General features: G+C 53.5%; 1 protein-coding gene and 1 non-coding gene across 2 annotated transcripts; both read left to right on the top strand.

Annotated features, from left to right (window-relative positions):
- The first annotated feature begins 11,727 nt into the window (after window positions 1-11,727).
- Window positions 11,728-15,232, top strand: LOC141996209 (small ribosomal subunit protein bS16m-like). Its single transcript, XM_074968174.1, has 3 exons — window positions 11,728-11,794; window positions 12,182-12,442; window positions 13,260-15,232. Exons 1-3 carry the CDS (start codon window positions 11,743-11,745, stop codon window positions 13,373-13,375), a joined length of 429 nt encoding a protein of 142 aa, XP_074824275.1. The 5' UTR covers window positions 11,728-11,742; the 3' UTR covers window positions 13,376-15,232.
- Window positions 15,233-20,846: 5,614 nt separating this feature from the next.
- TRNAS-CGA (transfer RNA serine (anticodon CGA)) lies at window positions 20,847-20,928 on the top strand. Its single transcript has one exon. It is a non-coding gene; the product is annotated as a tRNA-Ser (tRNA).
- The last annotated feature ends 2,532 nt before the right edge of the window (window positions 20,929-23,460 follow it).

Raw genomic sequence — 23,460 nt, 5'->3', positions numbered from 1 at the left:
CACTACAAGAAGGACGTGGATAAATTGGAGAGAGTCCAGCGAAGGGCAAGAAAAATGATTAGGGGTCTGGAACACATGACTTATGAGGAGAGGCTGAGGGAACTGGGATTGTTTAGTCTGCAGAAGAGAAGAATGAGGGGGGATTTGATAGCTGCTTTCAACTATCTGAGAGGTGGTTCCAGAGAGGATGGTTCTAGACTATTCTCAGTGGTAGAAGAGGACAGGACAAGGAGTAATGGTCTCAAGTTGCAGTGGGGGAATCCGTGACTTCCAGAGACCTCTGTGACTTCAGCTCGTAGCTCCAAGCGAGCCCCCACAGCTGCCCAGCCACTGTGAGCGGTGTGGGGACCCCGCAGCTGAACTCCCCATGGACAGGTCACGGGCTTCTGTGAATTTTTCTTTATTGCCCGTGACTTGCCGTGACTGTTACTAAAAATATCCCGGACAAAATCTTAGCCTTACCCATGGTTAAGTAGGTGAGGGGAGGGGGGAAAGGTGTTACTTGTAGAGACCCAGAGATACAGGCATGAGGGACAGCTGGCTGCCTGGGGCCCCATGCCCATGGAGTGTCCCAGAAGACAATGGCCATTCCAATTGCCTGGACATTGGGCACCAAACAATAAATGACCATGGACGGCCCACCCTCCATGGGAAGCCAGCCAAGTGTGCCCAGCAGGAGGACAAAGGACTGGGCTGGGGTTCTAAGTGTGGGCATCTGGAGGCAGGAGAGCAGCTTGTGGGCTCGGACGACAGAGGGGACAGAGGGCTCCGGGACTGACCCAGATGGACCTTTCCGTTCTCTGTGTTCACTAAGCACTGTCTGCGCTGTGTTCCAGACATGTCAAAAAACAGGGAGAGTCAATTATTTTTTATAAAGGTCCAAATTTCTTGGTCAAGGCATAGTCAAGGTCCAGACTTCAGAGAAAATAATAAAAAATAATAACAATCATGATCATAATCAAATAATAAAAAGATTTCAGGATCTGCTGGAAAGCAGCTGGTGGTCCAGATTTGGCCCGCGGTCTGCCTGTTGACTGCCCCTGTAATAACCCCCCGTGCTTTCACAATGCTGGTTGAGAGTCACTCCAGGGTAAGGAAGTGGGGGTACATGGCTCCCTGGGGGCCTACAAGACTCCCTTGGGTATCCAACTCAGGTGGACTTGCTGACATGAAGCAGGGGTGTTGAAGGCTCTGAGATTCAGAGTCAGGAGGCAGTGAAGTCAGGTGACTTTCCTCATTGGAAAAAGTGTGACCTTAAGGGGGTTGCCACACTAAAGAGCTCCTCCCAGGGACTGTTCAAGAGCACCAGACCTATGGCAGGGAAACCGCCTGGAGATGATGGTGCTGGGGCAGAGTGGGCCAGGCCCAGCAGCTCTGCCGGGGAGCTACCTTGGAGCTGAGGTCACTTTTTCAGAGGGTTGGAGAAGGGGAACCTGCTCCCACAGCCTCACTCTGCTCAGTTATCGCTGGGCACAAACCAGTGACCCCAAACCAGCCCCCCGAGCCATTGTCTGTTTGCAGGAGCAAATCCTGAGCCGCCTGCAGCATCTGTGGGAGGAGACAGAAGAGCTCCTGGGCCTGAAATCTGACTGGGACAAGGAGAGTGAGAGGCTCCTGGTAGGTGCCCTGCCCTGCCCGGCCGCTTTGCACAGGGGTGTCAGCGACAGCAGCAGGGGGTCTCTGCGCTGCTTGGGGTCTGGGTCATTCAGAAGGTTAAAGGGTTTCCAGGGTCGCTACAGGGAGACAGGTCAGGGTCATTGTAACCAGTGCAGGGCAGCTCTGCTCTCAGGTACCTGGTGTACATCAGGAGTGACCCCACCGAAGTCAGTGGGGTCAGGGTCAGACTCCTCTGGGACCCTGGTGTTAGTTCCCACTGGGGTCAGTGGGTTTACACCAGGGTAGCTGGGAGCAGCCTCTGGCTCTGTCTCTCTAGCACTGGGAGTGGGGGCCAGAGGGAGAGGCCAGTAAAACACTGAACAGACACAGATGTGGCAGGGGTCGGGGCGGAGCGGGGGAGACTTTTGCTGATCCCAGGGTTCGAGTGTCAGATGTTCCAGTGATGCCACTGGGCAGTTTGGGAAGCACCATTTGCCACGGCCTGGTCTGCACTTCACTCTGGTGCTGGGACAGTGCTGGGGACGGGCTGGGGGTTGGTGATTTTGGGTCACATTTTTATACTAGCAAAAGCTCTAGTGTAGCCACAGTGACTCTGGCAAAGATATTGAATGAAAGGCTCTGTGGAGCCCGGACAAGGCTTTGTCCCATTTCCCATGACACCCGCTCTCCCCGTGTCCCTGCCCTGCCCCTGCGTCTCTCTGTGCACCCCAGAGGCAGACGGAAGTGGAGCGGCCGCTGGTGGTGTCCAAGTGCGAGGGGCTGCGCCAGTTTCTGGCTGAACAGGAGCGCCTCCTCCTGGCCCGGCTGGGAGAGCTGGACAAGGCGATTGGGAGGAGGAGGGAGGAAAATGCCACCCACCTGGGTGAGGAGATTTCCCGGCTCAGCGCCCTGATCACAGAGCTGGAGGGGAAGCGTCAGCAGCCGGTGCTGGAATTGCTGCAGGTGAGACAGTGTCAGATGCGCCCAGAGCCCAGTGCAGGGAGGAGACGGCCCCTGAGTCACTCGGGCTGACAGGGTAACTCAGTGCAGGGAGCACGGCCCGGGGCGTCTGCAGGGCCAGGGGCCCAGGGCTGCAGAGAGACAGGAGTTTGGGCTGTCGGGGAGGTGGGGGGAGGCTGGTGAAAGGCTGTTCCAGCCCTGGGCTCAGCACAGAGGACCCGACCGTCCCGTCCCTGCGGAACATCTGGTGTGAACGGGGCTCTGCGCCCACTAGCACAGCCCTTCAGTGCTCCACCCCGCTGGGGGAACAGCCTGTGGGGCCGGGGCTGGGGGAGCAGAGTGACCCCTCTAGGGCAGGGGGCCGGCTGGGCCATGGGCACTGACTCTCTGCTCTGTCTCTCCTTCCCCTCTAGGGTGTCAGAAGTGCTGTGAGCAGATACATCCGGGCTCCGTCTGCCCCCACGCCTCGTTGTGCTGGGAAAGACTCAGGGTATGTCTACACTACGAAATTAGGTCGAATTTATGGAAGTCGGTTTTTTAGAAATCGGTTTTATATAGTCGAGTGTGTGTGTCCCCAGAGAAAATGCTCTAAGTGCATTAAGTGCATTGACTCGGCGGAGAGCTTCCACAGTACCGAGGCTAGCGTCGACTTCCGGAGCGTTGCACTGTGGGTGGCTATCCTACAGTTCCCGCAGTCTCCGCTGCCCATTGGAATTCTGGGTTGAGATCCCAGTGCCTGATGGGGCTAAAACATTGTCGCGGGTGGTTCTGGGTACATGTCGTCAGGCCCCCGTTCCCTCCCTCCCTCCATGAAAGCAACGGCAGACAATCGTTTCGCGCCTTTTTTCCTGAGTTACCTGTGCAGACGCCAGACCACGGCAAGCGTGGAGCCAGCTCAGCTCACCGTCACCGTACGTCTCCTGGGTGCTGGCAGACGCGGTACTGCATTGCTACACAGCAGCAGCAACCCATTGCCTTGGGGCAGCAGACAGTGCAATAGGACTGGTAGCTGTCATCGTCATGTCCGAGGTGCTCCTGGTCGCCTCTGTGAGGTTGATCAGGAGCGCCTCGGCAGACATGGGCGCAGGGACTAAATTTGGAGTGACTTGATCCGGTCATTCTCTTTAGTCCTGCAGTCAATCCTATTGAACCATCTTATGGTGAGCAGGCAGGCGATACGGATTGCTAGCAGTCCTATTGCACCGTTTTCTGCCGAGCAGCCATGAGATGTGGATGGCTAGCAGTCCTATTGTACCATCTTCTGCCGAGCAGCCATGAGATGTGGATGGCTTGCAGTCCTTCTGCACCGTCTGCTGCCAGCCAAAGATGTAAAAGATAGATGGAGTGGATCAAAACAAGAAATAGACCAGATTTGTTTTGTACTCATTTGCAAACACACACACCCACACACCCCCGTCTAGGGGACTCATTCCTCTAGGTCACACTGCAGTCACGCACAGAGAAGGTGCAGCGAGGTAAATCTAGCCATGTATCAAGCAGAGGCCAGACTAACCTCCTTGTTCCAATAAGAACAATAACTTCGGTGCACCATTTCTTATTGGAACCCTCCGTGAAGTCCTGCCTGAAATACTCCTTGATGTAAAGCCACCCCCTTTGTTGATTTTAGCTCCCTGTAAGCCAACCCTGTGAGCCGTGTCGTCAGTCGCCCCTCCCTGCGTCAGAGCAACGGCAAACACTCGTGCATCCGAGTTGAGAGTGCTGTCCAGAGCAGTCACAATGGAGCACTCTGGGATAGCTCCCGGAGGCCAATACCGTCGAATTGTGTCCACAGTACCCCAAATTCAACCCGGCAAGGCCGATTTAAGCGCTAATCCACTTCTCAGGGGTGGAGTAAGGAAATCGATTTTAAGAGCCCTTTAAGTCGAAATAAAGGGCTTCATCGTGTGGACGGGTGCAGGTTTACATCGATTTAAAGCTGCTAAATGAGACCTAAAGTCCTAGTGTAGACCAGGGCTCAGAGCCCAGGCAGCAGACCCAGCATCCCGACCATGGGACGGTCTCACCCTCTGGATCCAGCCCCCCTCCATCCCCATAGCCCTGGTGCTGCTGCCGCTGTGTCTGTGTGACCCACCCTGGGAAGGGGAGTGCCCCACAGAGCTGAGTGTCCCAGCCCAGGCCCTCGTGGGGCAGTGTCTCGGTCCCAGAACCCCCACCCCATGGGGAGTGACCAGGCCCCTTGGAGGCTAAGAGGAGAAGCTGAGAAGAAGCTGGGCATGGAGAATGGGCCCCTCTCTCATCCCTGGGAGAAGCCCCTCCAGGCCCTTGTAGGGAACGTGGGGCTGGGCCAGGTGTGAGGGGAGCTGGCCCTGCCTGGGCTGGGTTTTCTCTCTGGATGGAGAGAGGCCCCCAGTCTCCAGGCCGGCCCCGGCAGATTGTGCAGGCAGTAAATTCCCTGGGCAGCAGAGGTCACGGCCCCGTTAGCCCTGCCTGTGGCCCAGCTCCCACCCACTCCCCATCTGGCTCTGGGGGGGCAGGAACTTAGAGCAAAGGAATGGGAGAAATAAACACGCTCGTGACTCTGCAGGGATGAGAAGGCTACGTCTCCGCTGCTAAATGAGACCTAAAGTCCTAGTGTAGACCAGGGCTCAGAGCCCAGGCAGCAGACCCAGCATCCCGACCGTGGGACGGTCTCACCCTCTGGATCCAGCCCCCCTCCATCCCCATAGCCCTGGGGCTGCTGCTGCTGTGTCTGTGTGACCCACCCTGGGAAGGGGAGTGCCCCACAGCTCTGGGCTGGAGAACGCTCCCTGGGACCAGGCTGGCTTGGGGGATCATTAATGGGGCTGAGAGCCTGTCACCCCCAGGGCCCAGCTGGGACCTGGCCCCAGCTCTGTCATGGCCCAGAGCCTGTCCCGTGTGAGGGGGCCCCAAGGGCCTGTGGGGAAAGAGCTGAGTGTCCCAGCCCAGGCCCTCGTGGGGCAGTGTCTCAGTCCCAGAACCCCCACCCCATGGGGAGTGACCAGGCCCCTTGGAGGCTAAGAGGAGAAGCTGAGAAGAAGCTGGGCATGGAGAATGGGCCCCTCTCTCATCCCTGGGAGAAGCCCCTCCAGGCCCTTGTAGGGAACGTGGGGCTGGGCCAGGTGTGAGGGGAGCTGGCCCTGCCTGGGCTGGGTTTTCTCTCTGGATGGAGAGAGGCCCCCAGTCTCCAGGCCGGCCCCGGCAGATTGTGCAGGCAGTAAATTCCCTGGGCAGCAGAGGTCACGGCCCCGTTAGCCCTGCCTGTGGCCCAGCTCCCACCCACTCCCCATCTGGCTCTGGGGGGCAGGAACTTAGAGCAAAGGAATGGGAGGAATAAACACGCTCGTGACTCTGCAGGGATGAGAAGGCTACGTCTCCGCATCCGGTGCCCGAGTCCCCTGAGCTGGAAAAAAGAACCAGGACTTCCCTCGAGAGAACAATCTCCAGGAGGCTGTGACGGGATTCCTGGGTAAGGGGCGCTGCCGGGGGTTTCTCTCATTGTATTCGAGCAGGGCAGGGGGAGGGATTTGGCCCAGCAGGTTGGGTTATTATCAGTTCGTGTGTGCCCGTATTACTCGTGGATCAGAGCCACACTATCAGAGGCTCGTTCACCTGCACATCCACCAATGTGATATATGCCATCATGTGCCAGCAATGCCCCTCTGCCATGTACATTGGTCAAACTGGACAGGCTCTATGTACAAGAATAAATAGACACAAATCAGATGTCAAGAATTATAACATTCATAAACCAGTCGGAGAACACTTCAATCTCTCTGGCCACGCGATTACAGACATGAAAGTCGCTATTTTACAACAAAAAAACTTCAAATCCAGACTCCAGCGAGAAACTCCTGAATTGGAATTCATTTGCAAATTGGATACAATTAACTTAGGCTTGAATAGAGACTGGAAGTGGCTTAGTCATTATGCAAGGTAGCCTATTTCCCCTTGTTTTTTCCTAACCCCCCCGCCCCCTCAGACGTTCTTGTTAAACCCTGGATTTATCCTGGAAATGGCCCACCTTGATTATCATACACATTGTAAGGAGAGTGGTCACTTTAGATAAGCTATTACCAGCAGGAGAGTGGGGTGGGAGGAGGTATTTTTTCATGCTTTTTGTGTGTATATAAAAAGATCTTCTACACTTTCCACAGCATGCATCCGATGAAGTGAGCTGTAACTCACGAAAGCTTATGCTCAAATAAATTGGTTAGTCTCTAAGGTGCCACAAGTACTCCTTTTCTTTCTGCGAATACAGACTAACACGGCTGTTACTCTGAAACCATTCAGAGCACTGTGACTGCCCAGCCCAGAGGGGCCCAGATCCTGGGAGAGCCCTTGGGGTCCCAGCTTCCCTGGCTGCTCAGAGCAGAGCCCAAAGGGGAAGATTTCAGGAGAGCAGATAATTCAGTCATGAATCTGTGCGCCCAGTGCTGTCTCCTGCTCTCTCCCTGGCTATCTGAGCGCAGGGGCTGATGCTCCTGGTTAACAGGAGACGTTATCACGGATTCTCAGCCTCCCTTACTGACACCAGCTGAGCATCAGGGCCCTAGTGTTTAAGCACCTTGGGCCACACTTTCAATGGTATTTAGGTGTCTGCTGGGAACCTCCAAAGCACCTAACTCCTATGGACTTGCCAAACCTGCTTCAGCCCTTTGGAAAATCCCCTTCTCCAGGCGGTTTCCCTGCCATAGGTCTGGTGCTCTTGAAGAGTCCCTGGGAGGAGCTCTTTAGTGTGGCAACCCCTTAAGATCACACTTTTTCCAGTGAGGAAAGTCACCTGGCTTCACCGCCTCCTGACTCTGAATCCCAGAGCCTTCAGCACCCCTGCTTCACGTCAGCAAGTCCACCTGAGTGGGACACCCAAGGGAGACTTGTAGGCCCCCAGGGAGCCATGTACCCCCACTTCCTTCCCCTGGAGTGACTCTCAACCAGCATTGTGAGAGCAGGGGGGGTTATTACACGGGCAGTCAACGGGCAGACCGTGGGCCAAATCTGGGCCACCAGCTGCTTTCCAGCAGATCCTGAGATCTTTTTATTGTTTTATTCTGATCAAGATTGTTATTGGTGTTTATTGTTTTCTCTGAAGTCTGGACCTTGACGCTGCCCCGAACAAGCTGCCCCGACCAAGAAATCGGGACCGGAATAAGAAGTAACCGGCTCCCCCGGTCCCGGCCTGTCCGGAGCAGGGCGCGGCCAGGGCCCAGTGACCACGGGGACAGGCAGGTCCGGCTGGGCCAGCCCCGGAGCCCGCTGTCCCCCGAGCCGGGCCGGCTCCCCGCCGCCAGCAGCCCGCCCCTCCGACCCACCCGGCTCTGCCCGCGGCTGGGCCCCGCCCGGCTCCCTGGGGCGGGCCGCCCTGCCCCGTCTCGGCGGGCGCCAGCGGCCCGGGCGGGGGCGCGGCATCGCCTCCCGGGCCGGCCCCGGCCCGGCCGCCTCAGGCCGCGCCGCGGGGTGCGCAGGGGACCCCGGCCGGGAGCCCGGGAGCCGGGGAGCCGCGGCCCCGCCCGGGACGGGCCCGGCCGGCGTCAGGGCGGCCCGACGCCCGAGGCTTTTCCCGGCCCAGCCCGGCGGAGCGGGAGACCCGCGGCCCCGACGGACGGGCCCGCCCGCCCCGGCAGCCCGCCCGCCCCGGGAGACCTGCCGCGCCCCCCCGCCCGCGGGCGTCGCGAGGCCTCCGGCGGGCCCGGGCCGGGGGGTCCGGCGGGGTCCGGGCCCCGGTCCGCGCGTTCACAGACCCGGGGGCAGCGACCGGAAGTCCCCCCGGCACCCCAGGGCCTGCGGCCACCCAGGCGAGTCCGCTCCGCGGCCGGCGGCGGGCGCCCGGTGCTCGCGGGGGGGGCTGCGGGGGGGCGGAGCCAGGGAGCCCGGCGCCGAGCGGCCTCGCCCGGAGCGCGGGACGGCCGGGTCGGGCCGCGGCCGCGGCGTGCGCCCCGCAATGCCCGATGGGACATGGCGGGTCACCCGCAGGGCCCGGCTCCGCCCCCCCCCCGCCGCGGGTCTGCTCGCGAGGGCGCGCGTGGCCCTTCCGAAGGTGGGGGGGAGCGTCGCGCGCTGTGACATCATCTCGGTGCGACAGCGACGGGTCGGAAGCGGAGCCTGCGAGGTGACGTACGGGAACACACTGCGTCTCCCAGCGTGCCAGGGACCGCGCGGTGGCTGACGGGAGTAGTCCCCAGACCGCGACTTCCCGCGGGGGCCGATGGGAAAAGCGGCCGCGAGACGCGGGCACCACGGCGCAGGCGCGCTACGGCTCGGTTCAGCCGGCGTGCGCGGGAGCCGGGGGAGGAGCCCGGCCGGGCCTCCAGCGCCGCCCTCCGCGCAGGCAGCCGCGAGCGGGGCCGGGCTCCGGGGCGCCCTGAGCTGGCGGGGGGGAGCCGGGGGGAACCGGGGCCGGCGGGGGGGCCGCAGCATAAAACCAGCGGCTTTGAAATCCCGACCCCCCCCCCGCCCACACCCAGAGACCCACAGAGAGACCCTCCCCACAGAGACCCCCCCACAGAGACCCCCCCCGCACACACCCACAGACACAGAGACCCTGAGACAGAGACCCCCCCACACACACGAGACAGAGAGACAGAGACCCCCCCCACAGAGACCCTGAGACAGAGACCCCCCCCACACGAGACAGAGAGACAGAGACCCCCCCCCACAGAGACCCCCCACACCCACAGAGACCCTGAGACAGAGACACCCCCCCACACACACACACGCGTCCTGTGAACCGGGAGTTCGCGGCTATTTCTTAAACCGCGGGCAATTAGCGCAAGATTTGAGGATTCCCTGAACTAGTTAATAGCCAAGAATAACAATTCCTGCAACCCAATCCAGTAAATTTCATAGTGTGTGTACACACACACACACACACACTGGGGCTGTCAAGCGATTAAAAAAAATCACCATTAAGCGCGCGGTTGTACAACGCTAGAATACCATTTACTTAAATATTTGGCATGCTTACATCTTCAAATATATTAATTTCAATTACAACACGATACAAAGTGTACAGTCCTCACTTTATATTTATTTTTGATTACAAATATTTGCGCTGTAAAAACAAAAACATTGTCTTTTTCAGCTCACCTCATACCCGTACTGTAGTGCAATCTCTTTCCCATAAAAGTTGAACTTACAAATGTAGAATTATGTAAAAAAACAGCAACCCTACATTCAAAAATAAAGCAGTGTAAAATTTTAGAGCCCACAAGTCCCCTCAGTCCTACTTCTTGGTCAGCCAATCGCTCAGACAAGCAAGGGTAGTTACAATTTCCAGGAGATAATGCTGCCGCTTCTTGTTTACAAGGTCACCTGAAAGTGAGAGCAGGAGTTCGCATGGCACTGCTGTAGCTAGTGTTGCAAGTTATTTACATGCCAGGTGCGCTAAAGATTCATATGTCCCTTCATGCTTCAACCACCATTCCAGAGGATATGCCTCCGTGCTGATGACGGGTTCTGCTCGATAAAGATCCAAAGCAGTGCGGACCGATGACACGTGTTCATTTTCATCATCTGAGTCGGATGCCTCCAGCAGAAGGCTGATTTTCTCTTTTGGTGGTTTGGGTTCTGTAGTTTCCACATCGGAGTGTTGCTCTTTTAAGACTTCTAAAAGCATGCTCCACACCTTGTCCCTCTCAGACTTTGGACGGCACTTCAGATTCTTAAACCTTGGGCCGAGCGCTGTCGCTGTTTTTAGAAATCTCACATTGGTACCTTCTTTGTGTTTTGTCAAATCTGCTGTGAAAGTGTTCTTAAAACGAATATGTGCTGGGTCATCATCCAAGACTGCAATAACATGAAACATATGCAGAATGCAGGTAAAATAGAGCAGGAGACCTACAGTTCTCCCCCCAAGGAGTACAGTCACAAATTTAATTGATGTATTATTTTTTTAACGAGCATCATCAGCATGGAAGTATGTCCTCTGGAATGGTGGCCGAAGCATGAAGGGGCATACGAATGTTTAGCATAACTGGCATATCTTGCAACGCCGGCTACAAAAGTGCCATGCGAACGCCTGTTCTCACTTTCAGGTGACATTGTAAATAAGAAGCAGGCAACAGTATCTCCCGTCAGTTGTAAACAAACTTTTGTCTTAGCGATTGGCAGAATAAGAAGTAGGACTGAGTGGACTGGTAGGCTCTAAAGTTTTAAACTGTTTTGTTTTTGAGTGCAGTTATGCAACCAAAAAAAACCCAACTGCATTTGTTACACTTTCACAATAAAGAGTTTGCACTTCAGTACTTGTATGAGGTGAATTGAAAAATACTATTTCTTGTGTTTTATCATTTTTACAGGGCATATATTTGTAATAAAAAATAATAATATAAAGTGAGCACTCTGCACTTTGTATTCTGTGTTGTAATTGAAATCAGTATTGAAAATGTATCAAAAAATATTTAATAAATTTCAATTGGTATTCCATTGTTATAAGTGTGATTAATCGCGATTGATTTTTTTGAGTTAATCGTGTGAGATAACTGTGATTGACAGCCTTAACGTACATATATAAAATAATACCAAATCCTCAGAACACCAATGTAATGGGGAAACTAATTCTTACCTTAAAATGACAAGTGATTTTATGTACTCATGTGGCACTTGTTGGCATTGCCCTAGCAACAAAGCTGTTGAAACAGAAAAGCAAGCAGGGTGCGGCAGTGAGGCTGATGCCTAGCAGGGCTGCCAGGGGGAAAACCATTCTTTTCTTTTTGCCTGTGCTCCTAAGAGGTTGAAAGTTACCTAAACCCCAAAGCATAAAAGTGGGAGTGGGGGCAGGTGCTTTGAAACTTCCATTCCCAGGATGGCCATGGTGAACAGGTCATGAGAGACAGAATCTACAGGGGCCAGGGCAGGGCTTGCAACTAAACTCCCATGTTTCCCTCAGGATTTTCAAACTACACTGGACCCTCACTAGAATGTGTGATTTGGGATCCATGCCAGATCCCGCATTCTAGCGGGTACTGCGTTACAGCGGGGACCGCGTTACAATGAAAGTTAATGACCGTTACTAAATTTGGGATCCGCAACCACGTTCTATCAGAATTTGTGTTATCTAGACGCGTGTTCTAGCGAGGGTCCGGTGTATAACTTTCAGGGTCTCATCTCTGTCAGTTAAGGCTATGTCTACCCTATAGCATTTACAGCGGCACAGCTGCAGTGGGCTAGCCCCTTGTTCTGTGTTTGGGAGTGGCAGGGGATTCATTCATGGTCTTTTTCCTCTTTCAGGTGCTTTCAAGGGTCATCATGGTGCACCTTGGTAAGTGCAGACAGGGCTTGTTAGGGGTTGCGTGCACACCATGTTGTACTGGCAGACCCCAGGTTCTGCATCCCTCTAAATCAATCACAGTTAGTGGAGAATGTGCAGCCTTCACCGCTGAACTCTCTTAAGGGTTGGTAGAGCAAATCTGTCATCTTTATTGTAAATAAATTGCTTTAAGACCTCAGTCTCCTGGCAAGGTACAGACTTTGATTCCATCATGAAGAATAATCTACTGTTGCTGTGTAAGGGAAGGTTACAGCAGTTTTATTGATTTTTAAATGAAACCAAGCTTTTCTCTAAGGCCTTTGGAATTTTTTGGCTCGACGTCTATACACATCTGTTTATAATCAAATCTATTGTGACACCTGTTGATCTTCCCTTCAGCTCATCACCTTATGAAAAATTATCATGGAGGACACGTAGCTATCCGATTGGCTCTTGGTGGTTGTGCCAACAGACCCTTCTTCCGTATAGTGGCCGCATATAACAAGCGAGCACGGGACAGCAAGTATTTGGAGCAAGTGGGCTGCTATGACCCACTCCCAAATAGCCACAACGAAAAGCTTGTTGGCTTGAACATCGAGAGAATCAAACACTGGATTGGTTGTGGAGCACATGTCACAAAACCGGTTGAAAAACTTCTAGGTAACTCAATGTGTTTTTCAATCTGAACTATTTGCTTATTTCTCTTAAAAGACAATAGGTTTTCCTTGGTGATCCTCCGCATACTTGGAGTACCAAAGACTCTTTCTTCATTTCTTTGCATGAATTCTTGAGACTGTGTATATATGCAATCACCCTTCTTTTGGCCACAGGAAATGGGATGTTTCAGAGTAGCAGCCTTGTTAGTCTGTCTCCGGAAAAAGAACGGGAGGACTTGTGGCACCTTAGAGACTAATAAATTCATTTGAGCATAAGCTTTCATGGGCTACAGCTCACTTCATCAGATGAATAGAATGGAACATATAGTAAGAAGATCTATACACATACAGAGAATCATGAAAAGGTGGGAGTTGCCATACAAACTGTAAGAGGCTAATTAAGATGCGCTATCATTTGTTAGTCTCTAAGGTGTCACAAGTACTCCTGTTCTTTTTGAGGAAATGGGAACGGGTCTCATTTATGGAGACACTGAGCTGGCCGAGACAGCAGTAAAAGGCACTTCAAGCCACTAGAGGGTTGGTGAGAGAGACAATTACTCTCACTTCTTAAAAGTCTCATTAACTATTGGAACAGTTGACCCAGGGTTGTCGTGAATTCTCCATCACTGACAATTTAACTTGAGATTGGATGTTTTTCTGAAATATATACGCTAAGAATTATTTTGGGGAAGATCTATAGCATGTGTTATATAGGATGTCAGACGAGATAATCACAGCGCTCCCTTCTAGCCTTTGAATCTGTGAGTCTAGAACAGTCATATTGCAACTCCAGCTATAAACATAAATAGTCTTTCTTTCAGGTCTTTCTGGATTTTTCCCATTGCATCCTATGACAATCACAAATGCAGAAAGATTAAGGAAGAGAAGAGCCTTGAAAGCCATAACAGCTTCTGAGGAAGAAACTCCAGGTGACTGATAACATCTAACTGAACTGAATGACTCAAAAGATTACTGTACAGACAACGATCAGAACAGTGTGCCAACTAAAAAGGACAATATCTTTACTACAGGCAAAGAAATGATAGTGGATGTGAATTATTTCATAAGAACGTATTTTGAGGCTTTAGGAGTCCTCAGACAAGGATTCTGATTGTCCTCATTTGTTAATTACTTCTTATTTTGCACAAATTATTCATCTTTCATGTTTGTCAAACTGCAATTACTTAGGCCCCGATCCACAAAGGTAAAATTTAGGCTCCTAAATTCCACTGAAATCCAATGGAAGTCAAGAACCAAAATACCTTTGTGGATCTGGGCCTTCCAGATTACAGCATTCATACAAACTGAATACAAACTCCCGTTTTCTAAAGAGCTCTATTGTGGAGGTAGAGAGAGCGTTACTGACTGTCGTAAGAGTCTAATGTATAGGAAGTTGTGCTGGATCAACGAACAGGTGAGGATGCACCTGTAGGCTTCCTTCTAAACGTCACCTTACCATTACTTAAGACAAGCCACAGTTGTTTTTTAATTTTACAGTGAACTATTTCAAGATTTTTGTTAGAGGAGGGGCACTCAGACCTGGCCACTGTTGCTTCTTTATTTTCACCCAATGAAGCTGCAAATAGTGTAAGCAGCAGAAAATCCTTTTTTCGGTGCAGGGGTGCAGCACAGAATGTGACACGAATTACTTAACCACACTACTGTTCTTCCAGAAGGTATCCCACAGAACATGACCACTCTAAACATAGCAAATACTTGGATGTTTTTATACCTTTCTCCCTGAACAGTATTTGATCAAACATTATACATGCGTTCAGCTAAAACAATAATTTAAAAATCCAGGAATTACTACATGGTGTTCATAGATTATCAGCCACCCATAGCAGCCATTCATATTCCAGCATGATAAGCACAATAAACATTGAGCTATGTTCAGAGGCAGACGGCTATCCCTGTTACTTGGAGGAACTCGCACATCATTCATTCTATCGTCTTCCTTCCACATTCTGACTCGCTTAAATGTCTTAGGTAAGGCTTGTACCATCCCCGAAGATCACCAACCTCAGACTCTGGTAGACCAAACAAAGCCACTGAGTTTGAGTCATAGAACCATCACCCCAAAAGTCTTAATGCCAATCAGTGCAAATCTCAGAATTGATGATGGGGAGCCCATGAGATCTTTCTCAGCCCCTACAGTGCAGCACATCACCCCTTTTAAAGCACTTGACGTAACAAAGCTGAGACACGCTCACTGGACGATCACAGTATCCTGCTTATTTAAGAAGAGCACAATACAATAGACCACTCTAGTGCTGACAGAAAAGTCGCCTTCCTCAGCTGTTGCTCCAAGATGGCAATCTGCTGCTGTTCCTGCATGTGAGGAAGTTGGTGGGGCTCAAAAGGAGGGCAGCTCACAGCAAGAGAAATGGCTGAGAAGAGCTAGACAAGTTAGAGGCACTTGAGATTCACTGCAGGCCTATGTGGTGCTCCCTTGGCACCAGACCCATAAGGGTGCAGGGAGAACCATGGAATCTCAGCCGGCTCTCACTTGACAGGCAGCTGGGAATTGGTTCCATTTTTAATGGAGAAGTAAAATCTGAGCAAATGTATACATGGAACCAAAGAAAAATAAGATCTTTTGCGTGATACCTGAAGTCCTGCCTGAAAAGATTCAGGCAGACATGGCTGGTTTGGATTTTGCCTATTAGTACATTTAAACCAGGGGTTCTCAGAACACATTTTTTGGTGGCCTCGGACTGTGACCACCAATTCTTGCTGGTGGCCGCACTGACGCTTTTCCCTAAAATACTTAACTGTAGGAAAAACAAATAAATATGCACATACACGTGTCCAAATCATTGTAATTTATTTATGTAGGGTTTTTTCAGACTCAAAAATAATACGAAAAATTATATTTGTATGTTGAATATTGCTTTTCGCAGCACCCTTAGTAGCTAGCTGGGAGTTTGTGAAAAGTGATATTAACAAACATACAAGTATCACTTTTCACAGCCTCCCAGGCAGCTAGTAAGCGTGCTGTGAAAAGTGATACTTGCATGTTTCTTTGTTTCGCTTTTCTCAGCAAGCCCCGGGTTTGGAGAGGGAGGCAGCAGGGGTCTGGGGCAATGGGGGGGATAGAGGTGGAACCAGGGAAGGCAGTGGGGGCTGGGGGCGATAAATGGGGGTTAGGGGAGGCGTCGGGGAGAATGGTGAGCCCTGCTGCCATATGGCTGGAGCTGGGAGGCAGCACCCCCAGGGTCCAGAGTGAGCGGCTGGAGCCCAGGGTTGGTGGCTGCTGCTGCGCAGCTGGAGCTGTGGATCAACACCCACCACCCTGGGGCTGGGGCTGGGGCTGGGGTTAGGGAGCGGGGTTAGGGCTGGGGGTCGGTGCCAGAGCCCGGAGCCAGCACTTGTTGCTGCACAGCCAGGGGTTAGCGCCCAGGGCCAAGGACACGTGGCCGGAGCCTGGGTCAGAGCCCGAGGCTCGAGCCGTGCAGCTGAAGCCCTGCGGCCAGGTTCTCACCCAGGGCTGAAGCCCAAGCCCCAACGTGCCCTGCCCACCCCACAGGTGAGTCAAGAACTCACCTGGCTCCTGCAGCATTGTGCCCCACCTGTCTCCAGAGGCGGTGCATGGTGGCTCATGCAGGAGCAACAGGGAAGGAAGGGGAGAGGCTGATGCTTTGGCCTCTCCACCGCTGCCCAGGAGGCTGTTAGGCCTGCACAAAAAGTCCCTGGTAGCCGCATGCGAGAAATGCTGATTTAAACTTACTTCCATGCTGTCAAAACCTTTGCCATTGTACCTCCTAACTGCTGGTTTCTCAGGTCAGAGTGCACTTAAGGGTTAAGTGAAGTGCTGCTGGAAGAATAAGCTTCGTGTCCTTTAAAGGAAACCAAGACAGAAGAAAATACTGATGATTTTTAATATTTTTTCTTTATCTAAAAAAATTAATGAAACGATATAGAAAATTCTATTAAACACACCTTTGCATTTTACAGATTTGTAGTATGCAAAATTTGATTTTATGTAGTGCCCATCCCCATATATATTCCAGATTAGTATAAACAAGACATGATTTCCCTGGTAACTGGGACCAGTTTTTATTCTGTCTCCTCAAATTGAAAAGTTCATTTGTATGTAGGCTTCGGGATGAGTTCCTTTCTCATTTCTAAACACACAACACGGTTTTCTTTTCTGGATTTCTCGGCCTCAAATACAAGGAGGTGGGTCTGCAGGGTTGCTTCAGGACCAGTCTGAATGAGGGATGGTTTATTCTCCTGTTTAAAAAACAAAATTATTTCTAGTGTTACAGGAATAAAAGACAGAGAAGTCTGGTTTATAAAGCTGGATCTCTGCATCCCTCTCCCAAAAGGACTGCATGATCAAGCTCAAGGGAGTATTCAGAAATAAATTGTTGATCATCCCTTTAATCAAGTTATACCAAAGCAAGAGTTAGACAGTGGTTGGGCAATCACCATACAGTAAAATGGAGTAAATATTAATTAGAATGTTACTGCCAATAAAGACAGGTGACTCAGTAGTAAAGCTTTGATAATTAGGGGAGGCAACATTGTCTAGTAATAACTGGCTGAACGAAGAGAGGTCCTACACTCAACAGTCACTCCCATGTTGGAGGAATCTCAACTACAAAGATGAACAATCATCTTCCCAAAATAATTTTAAAATGGTGACACCCCCAATGACTTATCTCTCAGACAGAAAGAAAAGAAATAATGGTGGGGAGAAAAGGGGACCCTGGCCTGGGGAGAGGAGGCATACAGAAGTTCTGTGTGGTAGGGGAAGGTCGGAGGGCACACAGAGCCCCAGCCTAGGGGAGATGAAGAAACATGGGACAGAGCCTGTGACATGAAAGAGGGGTGAGCAGATGCAGGGAATCTGTGAAATAGAGAGGATGGGAGGGTGGCACATGGGGGGAGGGGAATGGAGGGCAGCCAGGAGCCCTCAGTGTGTGCAATGAGTACAGCCTACAGAAGCATCTAAGTGTGAGAATGCCAAGTTCATAATACTTTGCATGTCTAAAATGACTTTTATCACTGTCCCAAAGAACTTTAAAAATGCAATTATTTCTTCCCATTTACAAATAAACTCTCTTGCCATGGTTTTCTGGAGAGAGCTGCACAGAGTCAGAGTATTAGCTATGTTTCTGGCTCCTGACCAAAACAGATAATCTGTCAACATTTGCTTTACGTGCATGTAGCATTCAGGGGTGGGGTTCTGGGAAGGGATTAGGAGTGATGCTTATATGCCTAGATCGTCCAGTAGAAGATTTTGGAAGTAAAAGATGTCTGACAGAGGCAGGTTTCAGTATGAACCTAGCTCTCAGGTAAAGCCTGGCCCCTTCTTGGTGGCTGTGGAGCATTCTTTCTTAAAAGACCTAGTCTTGGACTGCAAAGACGTGGAGTAGCATTTAAGGAGCACTGACAGGGGATGCATACTTCCTACTGCCAAGGAGCTCAGCTGCACAGGGGCTCACTGCACACCAATATACAGCTGAGATCTGGAACTTGATCAGTGGATCCTTTGTATTCTCTTATCCTTATCCTTCTCTCTTATCCTTTGAATTCTCCGGGAATTACTGGGTAAAATCATATTGTTGGTGTAATGCCGGAGGTCAGATTAAAAAACCCACATTAGTCCTTTCCATGGAATCACAGAACCGGAAGGACCGTCCTAGTCCCGTCCCCTGCACTCAAGGCAGGACTAAGTACAGTAGAACCTCAAAAATACGAACACCAGAGTTACAGACGGACCCGTCAACCAGACACCACGTGGACCCAGAAGTACGCAGTCAGGCAGCAGCGGAGACGAAAAACAAAAAAACCCAACAAATACCGTGCTGTGCCGGCACTGCATCGTCAAGTTAGGCACATCGGGGCTGCCTGTCCCCACCCCACCCACCACTTGCCACGCGGAAGGCCAGCCACGTACAGGTGAAGACGCTGAGGTTCACAGGCACAGCTGTGAGCTCCCGAGAAGGAGTGCTGGGGTCTGCACTAGCCACAGGGGCCGTTTCCCGCCTCTGGCTGGGAGGGGGACAAGCCTGCAACCTTAGTCTCAGTCCAGGAAAGAAGCTCCCTGAGATGCTGCTGGAACCTGGCTGAGAGCGTCAGCTGCTGGAGCCCGAACTCCTGCCCGCCTGCCGCGCTCTGGAGGAGCGGCTGCGTTTGAAAGGGCCCCAGCCTGCACTGTGCACCCACTGGTGCCAAAGCACCCCCGGGTGCCTCACGCATCACCCTTGCAGTCAGGGGGCTAGAATCAGAAACTTGCCGGGCAGCCGCTGCAGAGTGTGAGCCCCCGTTCCGAGCACTCCGCCCTGAGGAGCAGCCCATAACGGCTTGGGCAATGTTACGAACAACCTCCATTCCCGAGGTCTCCGTAATTCTCCTATATTATCTAGACCAGGGGCTGTCAACAGGCGAACCACGGGCCAAATCCGGATTGCCAGACGCTTTTGAACAGACCCCAGAAACTTTTTATTTATATATTGTCATTATTATTATTTTTGTAAATGATTTTCTCTGCAGTCTGGCCCCTGACTGTACATTGATGAAGAATTTGGACCTTGACAAAAAATAATTGACTACCCCTCATCTAGACCATCCCTGAGCGGTGACTGTCGATCCTGCTAAGAACCTACAATGACAGAGATTCCACAACCTCCCAAGGTAATTTGTTCCAGTGCTTAACTATGCTGGCAGGAAGTTTTTCCTAACGTCCAACCTAACCTCCCATGCTGCAATTTCAGCCCATTGCTTCTTGTCCTGTCCTCAGAGATTCACAAGAACAATTTTTCTCCCTCCTCCTTGTAACAACCTTTTATGTACTTGAAAACTGTTCTCATGTCCCCTCTCAGTCTTCTCTTCTCCAGATTAAACGAACCCAGTTCTTTCAACCTTTCCTCGTAGATCATGTTTTCTAGACCAGCGGTTCTCAACAGGGGGTTCGTGGCCCACTGGGGGTCCATGAACCCTTTCGGGGGGCCGCAGGGCCCCGTGGCTAAAATCCAAAGCCCGAACCCGAGCACCTCCCGCAGAGCTGAAGCCGGGAGCAGCAGGGCTGAATTCTGGAGCCCCGAGCCCCGGTGCTCCCCAAGGGCCAGAAGCCCTGAGCCCATGGGCAGAGTTGGGGGAACACAGGGGTGTTACACCCCCCCCCCCAAACTACAGTGCAAGAGCAGGGCAGTCCTGGGGTAGCTCCACACCCCCCCTCCACCACCTCCTCTCTCCACCCCCTTGCTAGGTCGGAGGTGGGAAGTCAGAGTCCGGCAGCGTAGGACAGCTGCTGCTCTGACTGGTGCCATGGAGCAGGCAGCCGCAGCGTTGCCTCGTCTCCTGCTGCTGCAGGGGGTTGAAGCTGCTCCCCTTTGCTCATGCAGCTGGTAAGAGCTGCCTGGGCGGGGGGACCCGGCTGCTTTGTGGCTGGCAGAGCCCTCAGGGTACAGGGACCGCAGGGGAGCCCTGAGAGCACACAGACCCTAGCTACCTCCTCCCTGTACCCTGAGCTACCCTCTGCCCAGACACAGCCCCTAGCTACCCCCCTCCCTGCACCCTGAGCTACCCTCTGCCCAGATACAGCCCCTAGCTACCCCCCTCCCTGCACCCTGAGCTACCCCCCTGCACACCCCTATGCACAGCCCCTAGGAGTCTCCCTGCACCCTGAGCTACCCTCTGCCCACACACAGCCCCTAGCTACCTCCTCCCTGCACCCTGAGCTACCCCCCTGCACACCCCCATGCACAGCCCCTAGGAGTCTCCCTGCACCCTGAGCTACCCTCTGCCCACACACAGCCCCTAGCTGTCCCTCTCCCTGCACCTCAAACTTTTTGAGCTGAGCCCCCCCACCTTTGAGTTATAATTTTTGGTGGTAGGCCCCCCAAGTCCAGACAGGCGGGTGGCCTGCTGAGGTGAGTCAGGGGGTGGAAGTAGCATACCCTCCCCAGACCCCGACGTCGGAGCTGGCTTGAGCCTCACTGGCCCCTGCCCACCCAAAACAGAAACTCCCCAGTGCAGCCACAGCCTCAGGGCAGGGACGATGCCCCGGGACTCCGGGGACACAGTCCGGGCCTCTCACCTCCAGGGCACTGGGGTTCTCTTCTGCCCAGGGCAGGAGTGAGCAAACGTCTGTAGGACGTGATGACCATTCAGAAACCGGTGAGGAATGAGCTGGTTTGAGGGGAGTTGATCTCGGTCCAGTTGCAGGTCAGTGAACCTCTCCCTGTCTCCATGTCCCTATCTTTAAACAATTACAGGCCCCACGGGAGGGGGTTGGTTTCATGTTTAACCACATGGCTTAGCAATGAGAACCCCAAATCCCCCTCTGCTTTGGGAGCCAGGTTTCCTGTTTGAATTCTGTGTTTCAGAGGACTTCAGGCCTGGGCACTGTGATTATTTACCAGTTTCTCGGGCCTGAGGGAGTCACGTCACTCACGGCTGTGATGGCCGAGCGGTTAAGGCGTTGGACTCGAAATCCAATCGGGTTTCCCTGCGCAGGTTCAAATCCTGCTCACAACAAGGCCTGTGTTTTAGCCACACTTGCTCACCAGGGCAATACATCTCCACCGACCCTGGGACGCTCTCCATACGCTCCCCACCCCAAGGAAACCCTGTTCTGCTCCTTTCATGGGGATGCCTGGGATGGTGCCTCACGCTGTGTCCCTGCGGTCTCAGCTCCTGAGGCCTCTGCCCCTCACCCAGCACCCCCCGGCTCAGCCCCACCCCTGGGTGCTGCTCCTCTCCAGCGCGTGGAAGGAGCTGAGCACGGGCAGCCCGTATCAGAGGCCAGGGGAGGCTGAGCCTCCCCCAAAAGGCCGTCCATGCGGGGGGGAAACGCTGGGGATGTGGGGCGGGTCTCACCTCCGGAGGCCCGTGGGCCCGTGGTCATCTTTCGAGGGCCAGAAGCGAAGCTCCAGAGAAGTGGGGGCCCCGCCTGCACCCCGCTCCCCTCTGCCTCTTAGCCCGATGCCCTGCTCTTGCTCTGCCTCTTCCCATCCCCCCTCCGCCTCTTCCCCCAAAACCTGCGCCCCACCCCCCCTCGGCCTTTTCCCCCGCAGCCCTGTCTTCTCGTGCCTCTTCCTGTCCTGCTCCACCTCCTTCCCCAAGGACCCCACTGCCCCCCGCTCACCGAAGACAGAGAAAAGGGACGGGTGCCTGGCCCCATGGCCCCCCGGTAGCCCCCCTTCAGGGAAAGGGGCAGAGAGGAGCAAGCAGGGGGTGAGTGGAGTCTTGGGGGAAGAGGCGGAGAGGAGTGAGGGGCAGGTAGGGGGACCTCGGGGGCCAGAGGAGTGAACAGTGGGTGGGCGGGGCCTCGGGGGAAGAGGATGACCAGGGGTGGGGCCTCTGTGGCAGGGCCATGCTCTAGGCGCCGGTGGCCCCCCAACTTCTCGGGGTCATCTGAAACCCAGCATGAAGGTGACACAGGGCCTGGTTCTTCTTTGGGCTAAGATTCCATCACACCTCTCCCTTCCTGGCAGTGTGAAGGGGCTGGACAGGGCATAAAGCCCTCCAGACACGGCCGGAGACAGGGAAAGGGCCGTCAATGCGGAAGAGAATCGGGCCCAGAGTTAGACAAGGGGTGCAGAGAATATTCTGGATTCTGGTCATTGCACTTCATCCTTGCTAGAAATGCTTCCTGTATTTTCTCCATTTCACTCCCTGACTCTCGATCTCTGCCCCTTTCCCTGTTTCGTCCTCAGAATTAGCACATTCAGCCAGTTAATCGCAGCAATCCCGCCACAACACGGCAGCCTGAAATCTCAGCTCTCCCCCGCCCCTCGCACGAGACCTGCTGCCAGCTGAACTGGAGAAAGAATGGGGAACGACTCTGGCGGAGGGTGTGAAACAGACCCCCGGAAAAGGTGAGTTTTCACAGGGATTTCCTCAAATTAGGAGAAACTTGGGGTCCCAGTTAGTGCCCAGAAAACCCTTCAGGGATCAAACAAACCAGAGGCCCAGCCCTCCCCGATCTGGGCTCCAAGTGGGAGTGAGCGGGGGGCTGCTGTGACATGCACAGACTGCTGGGCACACACGGACTGTGGCTGGGGAGGGGGCTGCCAGACCTCCCTCGGGTGACCAGACAGCAAATGTGAAAAATCGGGACGGGGGTGGGAGGTAATCGGAGCCTATATAAGAAAAAGACCCAAAAATCGGGACTGTGCCTCTAAAATCGGGACCTCTGGCCACCCTAGACCTCCCCCACAGACTGCCACTGAGGGAGGAGTGGGCAGATGCACAGACCTGCAGTGACCACACGGATTGTGAGGTTTGTTCCCCTCCTGTCTCCAGTGGGGCTGAGGTTTCTCCCTGAGCCTGCTGAGCCCTGTGGCCCTTCCCAGCCATGCCCGTGGGAGCAGAAAACACCGAGAGACCAGGCCGGGGAGGTCATATAGTTTATTGGACCCGCTTCTGTTGGGGAGAGAGACCAGGGCCTGAGGACGAGCTCTGCGGAGCTCGAAGGCTGGTCTCTCCCCAGCAGAAGTTGGAGAATGAAAGAGATCCCCTCCCCGCCTTGTCTCTCTAATCTCCTGGCACCGACCTTGCAAACAGAGAACTCTGAGGCAGTTCAGTGCTTCCGACCGAGCACCCGGAGCCCGTATGTAACACGGACGTTGCATTCATTCAAACAGTGCCTAGCGCAGCTGGGGGACGGGCTTCAAGCTGCTGCCAGCCACAGCCCCTTCTGTGCCCCAAACCGGGGGCGATTGCGCCTACCGGCCAGACCCCTCTGTTCCAGAACGGAGGTGCCCTTTGGTCTCTCAGCCCGGCGCTCTCACACAACCACAGCAGCTCCAGTCACCAGGTCCCCTCTTGGCGCAGTGGGAGGGGGCAGCAGGACAGAGCAGGCAGGCCACCGAGGGGAAACTGTACTCCGGGAAGCCGTGACTCTGTCAAGGATTTAGGTGTCATACCGGGCAAGCCGCTCAACATCCGCTCCCGGTGCGATGCTGTGGGGAACAGGGCCAAAGCCATCGGTGATGACGGGGGGATTTTCTTGGTTTTTCAATGGTTTGCATGCCACGTGTGGGACTCAGTTTCCCTGGGTGCTGT

The sequence above is a fragment of the Natator depressus genome, chromosome 11 (assembly GCF_965152275.1).
Source record: "Natator depressus isolate rNatDep1 chromosome 11, rNatDep2.hap1, whole genome shotgun sequence".
NCBI lineage: Eukaryota > Metazoa > Chordata > Testudines > Cheloniidae > Natator > Natator depressus.
This window is presented reverse-complemented; position numbering and strand designations above follow the sequence as displayed.